The 9,551-nt window shown below is 40.1% G+C and overlaps 1 protein-coding gene across 2 annotated transcripts; it reads right to left on the bottom strand.

The window, feature by feature from the left end:
* Positions 1-258: 258 nt before the first annotated feature.
* Positions 259-4,781, bottom strand: cysltr1 (cysteinyl leukotriene receptor 1). 2 transcript variants are annotated; one of them, XM_026179862.2, is made up of 2 exons: positions 4,116-4,781; positions 259-3,355 (listed from the first exon to the last, which is right to left on the bottom strand). In XM_026179862.2, exon 2 carries the CDS (start codon positions 3,345-3,347, stop codon positions 2,313-2,315), a length of 1,035 nt encoding a protein of 344 aa, XP_026035647.2. In that variant the 5' UTR covers positions 3,348-3,355; positions 4,116-4,781; the 3' UTR covers positions 259-2,312. The 2 variants fall into 2 exon arrangements, with proteins under 2 accessions (XP_026035647.2, XP_080162475.1); XM_080306349.1 differs by having other exon boundaries at positions 259-3,358.
* Between the last annotated feature and the right edge of the window lie 4,770 nt (positions 4,782-9,551).

Below are 9,551 nucleotides of genomic sequence, written 5' to 3' on the forward strand. Positions count from 1 at the left end.
GTCTTAATTTTATTGCAATTTCATGTACTTAAAAATAAGAGGAATATTTGTTACATTTAACAGATGAAATCTGTCAAGATTTTTTTTTAAGCGTGTCCAACCTGGAAAAATATTAATTATAATTAAAATATTAATAGAAAATCATGTTACTTAGCAGGTTTACAGGTTTCGAACCTTTCCAACAATAAAACAGTTTTTACAAGCCCCAATTTCTGCCCCTCACCGTGCTTCCAGATGCTGGCCAATCATAGACAAGACTGTCTTTAGTAAGGTGGGCCTCAAATAGCCTTAGTTTAATGAATGAAATGATTGTCCCAGAAAAACAATGCAGAGCAAGAAATAAGTATGATACATAAATGAAGCTAAATTAATTAAATAGGAATGAATCTGCAGCATGAATTGAATAAAGCTATGTGAGTGACTTCCTGCAATGAATAGTGCACAATTATCTATACCCTCTTTAGAAGCAAGTAAGAATCAAGCAGGGACTTTCTCTGCTTCCTGTATAGCTAGCATCCTTGCTGTGAGGTACACTAATACTGTTATGGGATAGATAGCTCCTGTTTTCCAGACTGAGACAAACAGCTTTTTGTGCCAATGGCGGGGGGAGCCGATCATGTGCTTGATATTATCTGTGTATGAAGCGGTAATACAGTGGCCTTCTATGTTCTAATCAGCAGGGTCAGCCTCATCAGTCTCATCTTCTCTCACTGTTTTGTATTTCTAAATTACCCCCGAAGCATAATTCATTTATGGCTGTTGTGGGTTTATGGAAGGATGAAATATGCTCTTAACCTTTACTTACCCTCAAAATCACTCCAAAAAACCAAAAAATCCCAACAAAACACACACAAAACCACACAAAAACAACCCAACAACAGCAAAACAAACAAACAAGCCAAAAAAAAATCAACAAAACAAAAAAACAGAAATGTCGATAAAAGAGGACACAAACCAGATGATCATCCAGCGTCCCACCTATTTTGGGAACTGGGGTTGTATGCTCACATACCATACATATGATCATATGACTTATATGTTTCTCACAAATTCAATTTGTGAAAGACCTCCACAGTTTCTAGACATGAAAACAGTGGCTCATTGTTTTTCTAAAAACATAGTATGGCAAGGGAGACAATGAGCTGTACGCAAGAACTAACAATATTTGTACTGGTGTTGACCCCCAGTGGCCAGAGGGTGTAGCTGCTCCTAAGGGCTCTGGGAATTTAATAGACTTTTATGACAGAATCTTTTATTAATGCAGTTATTATACATGGCTTGAAAATTTGCTTGAATACAGCAACATATTTCCATGTGTTTAAAGGAATAGTTCGACATTTTGGGTAATAAATGTTGCTTATTTTTGCTAATGTCAGGTAGTAAAAAGAGTGGCACCATTCTCATGTTGCTTTGTGAAAGTGAGGTTTAATTCAGCATAAAGCTAAAGCTGTAAACATTCGAGGGATTAAATATGTGCACTGAGTAGTGAGCCTTACAGACACCTGTAGGTGGATGTGTTACCTGTGGAGAGCAACATGCAAGCTATTTAGACCCTCTTCCAGTCATGTGGCTTCAGTTTCACATGGGTACGTTCTCCCCAATCTCCCAAAATGTCAACTATTGCTTTAGAGGTACCCTCTAAATCCACAAACCTTCCTGTAAAAATGTGAAATATTTATTACTATTCATACATTAAAAAAAAAGAAAAGAAAAATAATGTCTAAAATGTGTAGAAATCTCAGAGTAAACCAAAACACATAAACTAAGACAGGAAATGATGATAACTCGTACTGAAAAAACAGAAATCAAAGTAATGTTTCCACAAAGAAATGTGAAAAATAAAAGCGACAGCATAGAGTAGAATAATTATAAAGGAAAATAAATACCCACAGTCTTTACCACACTGCTCTTTCTACAGTATTCACCATGAGGCAGAGATTAACCCTTCATATGCAAGTTACAAAGTTCGAACCTTGACCTTCTTGAACCTTCAATAAAAAGTCATAGCCTACTACACCATCATATAAATACATTCATGCAGTGACATAACATATATATTTGCATTTACACCACAACCTTTAGATCACGACAGGCTACATTATACTGAAAATACATAACATCACTTAAATATTTAACAAATACTTTGAGATGATAAATATCAACTTACGTGAGGATGATCCTCTGGAGACAGTCTGTTTAAATACTTAAAACTGTCAACATTTTTAAACTTCTGTCTTTTGTTGGCGTGAGAGCGCTACTCACTCTAAGCCTGATAAAATGTTCTTGTTGACAACTTGTCTTCATGGTGCCATTTAACCGGTCTTCAGCTGTTGGTTTTCCCCTGACTCTGAAGCTGTGATGGGCTTTCGCCTGTCTGTGCGTTGCATGGTGCTTGCCTTCATGGATTGGCGCAGCGAGGACAGCCGGCTGCGGAAACCCTCCCCAGAGAAGAAGTAAAGCAGCGGATCAAAACAGGAGTTGGCAGCAGCCAGGCACAGCGTCACCACCACCAACTTCTGCATGGAAACGTTCTCGCAGTGGGTAGTGTCTCCCCGAGACAGAAAGTTCAGGTGCACGGTGCGCTGCACGTGGTAAGGCATGAAGCTGACCAGAAAGGTCAGCAGGACAATGACAATCATCCGGATGGCTCTGGTGCCTGTGCCCCGCTGACGGCGGGCAGCGTGGGTGCGGGAAAGCAGGGTTCGGACTATGCCAGCGTAGCAAAGTATGATGACCAGAAAGGGCAGGACAAAGCCCACCATCAGCGACACATAGTTCAGCGCAATTAGTTTTTTCAAGCTTTTCCCGGGTGGAGGTGGCTCGAAGCATTTGGTTTTATTCGTTATCGGATCAAACTTCTGGCCAGATATCAGGAAGGGTGAAGATAAAAGACAGATCACTACCCAGATAGCACCACAAACAAGGCGTGCACGGTTCTCTGTCACCAGCCGCAGGTTCTGCACAGGGAAAACAATAGCCAAGAAACGCGTGAAAGACATAGCTGCCATGAAGTAAATACTACAGTAGAGGTTTACATAGAGGGCGTAAGAGCTGATACGACAGAGAAAGTCCCCCTCGTGCCAGTCTCCCTTTCTGACATAGTAGAGAACTCGCAGCGGCAGCGTCATAACGCACAGCAGATCAGACACAGCCAGGTTCAGCATGTAGACGTGAAAGGGTGAGCTCTGGCGATACGTTCTGATAAGCACCACCAGGGCAAAGCCATTCCCAACCAGGCCTAGAACTGTGATGAGGGAGTATGCTGTTGAGTAGACCTGGTTACGGAAGTCATCGATGGACTCGCACCGACTGGAGTTGTCCTGCAAACCACCTGTCACATTCTCCATTTGTGTAGCTGCTGAGACAGAGGGAAAGCGCATTATGAGCGTGCATAAAAATGTGTAAATGAAAGTGGTTCAGGCCCCCAAAAAATATGCATATGAGAAAGCAAAAACGCAGAGCTGTGTAAAGTGCTGTAACCCCAATGTGGTAGATTATTTCTCAGATAGTCTGTGAGCCTGTCGTGCAATTCTGGAAGAAACACCGAAAACAGATAAGCACTTTCAACCTCCATCCTGTCACATGGTAAAGCTTCTGTTTTTGGTTTCATAAGCTAATGTCTCTTTTAGATGCAGTTCTTGTGAAATGTTGAGACACTGTTCATTGTGAGCACTTGTCACAGACTCATTATTAACAGATGGATCACATTCTGTCAGACTCCACTTCACTACGGGGCAAATCGTTTCATTTAGCATTGTGCAGGCGATAAATTATTAAGGAGCGTGCATATGTGTTACATAACTCACCATGCACCTGAGCGTAACTGTAATGCACATTCACTACTGTGAAGCTAAAAACTCGTTGATTCAGTTTCAGTTAACAGACTTTCTGTTGCTCTTTCACTTTTGATTGAAAGACATTCTCAAAGCACTCTTTAAATTAACAAATAGATTATTTGCACCGCTCAGACAATGAGTGGTAACTTCTAACAATAAGCCTACACGCTGCTGAGCGCTTTCTCTGTCACCCACAGCTGTTAGCAAAAGTATAAACATCACAAAAATAAAACCCACATTCCAGCAAATTCAACTCCAGCTAAGGCATGTTCTCCTTACCGGTGAATTCTTGTTTTCAAAAATGGTATGTCAATCTTCACTCCCGCCTGACGTCCGCAATCACAATGCTGCCTCAGACCGACTGCCTGCTTCATCTACCAGATGTTGCCACAGTAATGGAATGATGCTGCGTCTTCAGAGGCTCACTTTGAAAGCAAGTTGAAGTGGGGCTGGTCTTTCCCTTTAACTACGCAGCACAGTCACATCAAACTCAGTGACATCACAAACACTTTAGCTCATGGGGGGAAACCACTGTAAAGGTGATCTTTTTTTACTTCTTCGCTGTAGGCAATATTGTGCTTTCATTTGCCAAAATTTGTTACTAATATTTTTTTTACTGCCACTTACTGATTTATCCTGATAGGCCAGTATCTGCTTCTGCTGAACACACACCCTAAACCATATTTTCCACTCACTTCACACTTTCCTGGTGCAATGCAAACACCATCTGTTCTTTATTTATTTTCTCATATTTCCCCCTCAGATGACTGTATCAGCCTGCCTGACCTGTTCGAGTCTGACACCTTGTTGACACAGCAATTTCTAACAACATATTGTGTACATAGTGTCTAATGTCACTGGGCACTGCATGAAAAGTGTTGGGAAATAGGAACATTTAAAGTCTTTGCTTTAGGTGACAGCTTATGTCTAGTCGCTTTGTAATGAACACGTCGTTTACTATGCAGCTGTCGAGTAAACTGGAGAGTTTAGCGCAGCTGTTTTGTCTGAACATGTTGACAACAAGTTGGAACTCGGGTTGACACGGGTGATGATGACGATTAGCTATAAAGAAAGGAGATGCAGAGATAGTTAGTTAACCCAAAGAAGGAAAACACAACAACATCATCAACAGCTGTTGTGCTGCATTTCCTTTGTATATTGCCAATGAGCGTGGTTTACACTAAGTTAATGGAGTGCGGATGCTGCAGTGGAAATGGGCAAACTCATTCTCACAGTTGAACGGCCTTTGGGATGGAAGGGCAAGATAATTCATCTATAACCTATTTAGTGGTTCAGCACAAGCATAAAAAAACAAAGGCGTCTGTTACATTATGTATTAGCTTGAAAATGCATTAGCGCCAAACGCAGGGAGTAATGACGGGTAGGTGGGGGCAGGTCTTTTGAGACGTTGAAAGATGTTGAGAGGATATTTGTGTGTTTGTTTGTTTTTCTGAGTCATTACATTCCACGAAATACAAGCGCCAGAAACTGAAAAACGTACAAAGTGTTTAGCGTTTACCACATGTAGCCGTTCTTTGTGTGACCTCAATGAGATTTGAGTCTTAATGTTGGCAACAAATGCTTTCCTCCACCATCGCAAAACTTAATGGCGCATTGAGAAATCTGGATTTGCATCTAGAGCATTAATCAGTACATCAAAGTGCACATATGCAGTGGCAGACTTAAAAACACTTGCTCGACAGATTAGCGTTATCTGTTTGCATCTGTGAGCGTGCACTTGAAAACTGTTAACTGGTGATGAACTCGAGTGCACTTTGTGGATTCTGAACTGTGGTTTCTTTGTGGATCATAATTGTATTGATCTACAAAATGCAATAAAACAGTCCAATGTGGGCGGGAAGTGGAGACGCTTAACATGTTGAGTGCATCATCCCAGATTTACCTCATTTACTCAGAATTTTACTGACTGCTCATTTACACAGAGCTCTTTTGCTGTCTCGCCTCAGCATTTCCAGCTAACTTGTAGCTCTTTGGAAAAGCCTAAAAAGACGAGCCTTGTTTCCCCCAATACCACGGCTGCCACAGCTGTGTAACTGCTAATTGCTATGTTCTTCCTGCGCCTGTGTGAGTTCTCTCCAGGTGTTCTGGCTTGCTACAGTGACCCAAAGACATGTGTAACAGTTTACTTGGTATTTCTAAATTGGCTGTGGGTGTGACCATGACCTGAGCGGCAGGTATTCTGTTTATTACCCATTTTCAGCTGGGATAAGATCAAGCCCTCCATGCTAAATCCACAGTTAAATATATGAATAGCTACAGATAGATGGATTAAATTAAGCTTTATTAGCTACACAAGTTAGATAGGTCCGACTTTTTAGCCTGTGTTTGAGCGCTAACAGCATATTAGTTTTAGTTTATCTTCCTTGCTAAATTCTCTGCGACGGTCATAGGGCAACACAGTGGTTAGCTCTGCTGCCTCAGCACAAGCACGTCAATGTGCTTGCAAGGCTATGCATGCTATATGCACATCTATAGGCATGCTAGGCTAGCTGATGATTCTAAATTGGCTTTCAGTGTGAATATTAGCAGTGTTGGGAAGGTTACTTTTGAAATGTATTCCACTACAGATTACAGAATACATGCCCCAAAATGTATTTTGTAACGTATTCCATTACGTTACTCAGAGTAACGTATTCTGAATACTCTGGATTACTTAATATATTATCATGCTTTTTAGAACCACATGAATGTCCTATTGCTGTGTGATTTATTACTATCACTGAGGGTTACTTGCCATACCAATACCAACTAGATTTTTAAATCTTAATATAGATGAGTAACAGTAGGGTGGACATTAGGTAAGGCTGCACTTTTTGCAGCGATGTCATATAGAAAACTATTCCGCGTGTATATAAAACAGATCCGCGGCTCTGAACCGTAGTAAAGGGACGTCTGGCTAATACATCGCTAATACGTCGGGTTCCGTGTAGGGCTTTACTTTTTACACGAACACAGTGTACAGTCAAGTCTTAATAGCTTACTTACAACTGGGCTACACTGCCCATGAGGCTACATTCTCTATGCCTGTAACACTCTGCCTATTGCCTTCATATTAAATAATTTTTTGAACAATAATTCAAAAAAATATTTCATTACGTCAATATGCAGGCCGCAAGTAGGGGTGACATGGGCCGCGAGATTGAGACACAGGCATTAGAGCGTCTTAATGCGTGTTTTGTTTGGGTTTCCAGCGGCGTGGAATTACCAAAAATTGAGGGAGCATGGCCCAACATGTGAAACAGGAAAAGACCACCATGTAATCCCTTTGTTTCAACAAAGTAACTGCATTCTGGATACTACCCTTTTAAATGGTAACTGTAACAGAATAAATCAACTTTAAACACGTAGTGCCGGTACATGTATTCCGTTACTCCCCAACACTTACTTTTAGTATGAGCAGTTGTCTGCCTCTCTGTGTTAGCCACCCACCTCTTCTTCTTCCTAGCGTTTGTCCCGCGTGGCAGGGCTTTGCGACAAATCCGTCTCCATTAGCCACCCACCTATGACCCTGAATTGGATAAGTGGAAGAAAATAGATGGATGGACATGAACAGATGGACATTCACTAGCTAGTTGCTAGGTTTGATGCTTGGTATGTGGCTTACACTGGGTTAGCAATGATTGGGGAAAAAAATAACCCACTAAAAAAGAGAAAGCGCTGACAGAGCTGACTTATCTGTGGGTTAATGCTCACATTTAAAAAAAAAAAAACACCAAACATAAAAGCGTGTTTAAAGCAGTCGCTGCATTGTAAACTGGAACACAGACCTCTTTTGTGATAACCATTAATGCTAGAGGAATCCATGACTTCTTTTGGAAGTAGTCACAGATTTAGGTATTACTCCTGTCAACTTTTGTTTATTGGATGTAGCCACCCTACATACTTGAAATGGGCCCAACAACACTTCTGACTTCACAGCAGCTCCAATCCTTTCATGGAAATGAGAGCAGCCGCCATTTAATTAAATCATTTTAAACCAGTGTTACACTGTTGAGTCTGTCATTATTCACCTCCATAATTTGCAAAATATAGCTGTTATAGATTAAAGAGAGATTTGTTGAGGTTCAAATCACTGTTAAATATATGTGTGATCCCCTGAAACTCAAATCTGTTTCAAATCATATGAGAAAGAACATCTTCATATGATTGATGTGATATCTGACTTTAAAAATGGTCCATTCTGTGGGTTTTTGCAGAGCCGGTGCTATGCTGCAGATGTTTATGTAGGTCACTTTATCTCTGAAATTACCACTTACCTCAGCAATTACCTCTGAGACAGAACCCTGCCAGAACACTCATAGGAAACAAACAACATGTAAAGCTTTGTGGTTTTCTAGTCGCTGACATTGTGCATGTATACAGAGTTCTTGTTAGCTGATCTAGAGATATTATTTCAAACATCCGGGATGCTTTGGGTCAGTGGAAATAGTGACACATCTTTGAATGGTACAGCTTCATTTTACACATCATGATAAAGAATTTAAGCCAGAGTGTATGCTGCACATATGTAAGAATACGGTCCGTTCAGATGACCCCCTGCTAGTCGTTATAGTCCTCATGCAGAGTATGTAGGGTTATATGACACTCAGCATTGTTGTTTCATATTTTTACCACATTTACCACATAACACCTCTCAAACAAAGACGAAACCAGACTAGTTTAGTGAATACAAACAAATGAAAAACAAACAAACAAACAGATAAATCTAATAGTGTATAAAAAGCAATAAAACCAAAATCATACAAAAGAAATATTCATGGGGAAACTGTTGTTTATCTGAGCTGTTAACATTGTGTAAGCGCTGTTTGTAGCATCCTGCAAAAGCAGAACAACTTACAGGCCACTTTCAGTGGAAGTAAAGATATGAGGACACACTTTGTGTGAAAGTGTATCTAGTCTACATCTGTGTCAACATTTTTACAACCACGATTGTAAAAAACAAAGTTAAAATGTTGTTTAAAATCAAAATACATCAGAATGCACAGATTTCCAAATGTAATAACCTTATATTTTATTCACAAGAGAGCACATATCAAGTGTTTCAACTGAGACAATGAACTGTTTTAGGAAAAAAACACAGCTCAGTCATGTTTACCTATGTGTAGCATTCCCCTTCTTTGACAGCGGTCAGTAAACATCTAGAAACTGAGGACACCAGCTGCTCAAGAGGATTCCAGATGCTCATCAGTCGTGACTCGTGAGAGTCCTTTGTTCTAACATCCTGATGTTTTTAGAATTGTATTAAGTCAAGTGTCCTTTAAGTATGTGAGTCTCATCGTGAGCATGTTAACCTAAATGGTCATGCAGATTCCAATCAAATCATTGATTAGATCATCACTGATATTATTTATCAGATATTTATCAGTCAGATGTAACTACTGTTACACTGTAGACGGCTCATATATCCTGGGTTTCTTCATCTTCACTAACATTTCATTTATTCAAATAAATCAGCCAACCAAGAGGCACATTTTCAAGAGTTTTACTAGTAAATCTGCTCATTGTGTAGACTAGCCAAGTGTTCTTTCAGTCTAGTGTTTTGCATCTTCTACTAACAGATTATCGTAAATTATAAATTGTACGGTGGCCCTGAGAGGCCAAACGGACTGCAACTTCAGAAAACACTTGCAAAAAGAAAAACGCTGCAAAAAGAAAAACACTTCAAAAAGAAAAACAGCTGCAAAAAGAAAAACG

The sequence above is a fragment of the Astatotilapia calliptera genome, chromosome 2 (genome assembly GCF_964374335.1).
Source record: "Astatotilapia calliptera chromosome 2, fAstCal68.1, whole genome shotgun sequence".
In the NCBI taxonomy this organism is placed as follows: Eukaryota; Metazoa; Chordata; class Actinopteri; order Cichliformes; family Cichlidae; genus Astatotilapia; species Astatotilapia calliptera.

Coding starts and splice junctions, on each gene's coding strand:
- cysltr1 (XM_026179862.2), bottom strand. CDS start 3,347: ATGGAGAATGTGACAGGTGGTTTGCAGGACAACTCCAGTCGGTGCGAG.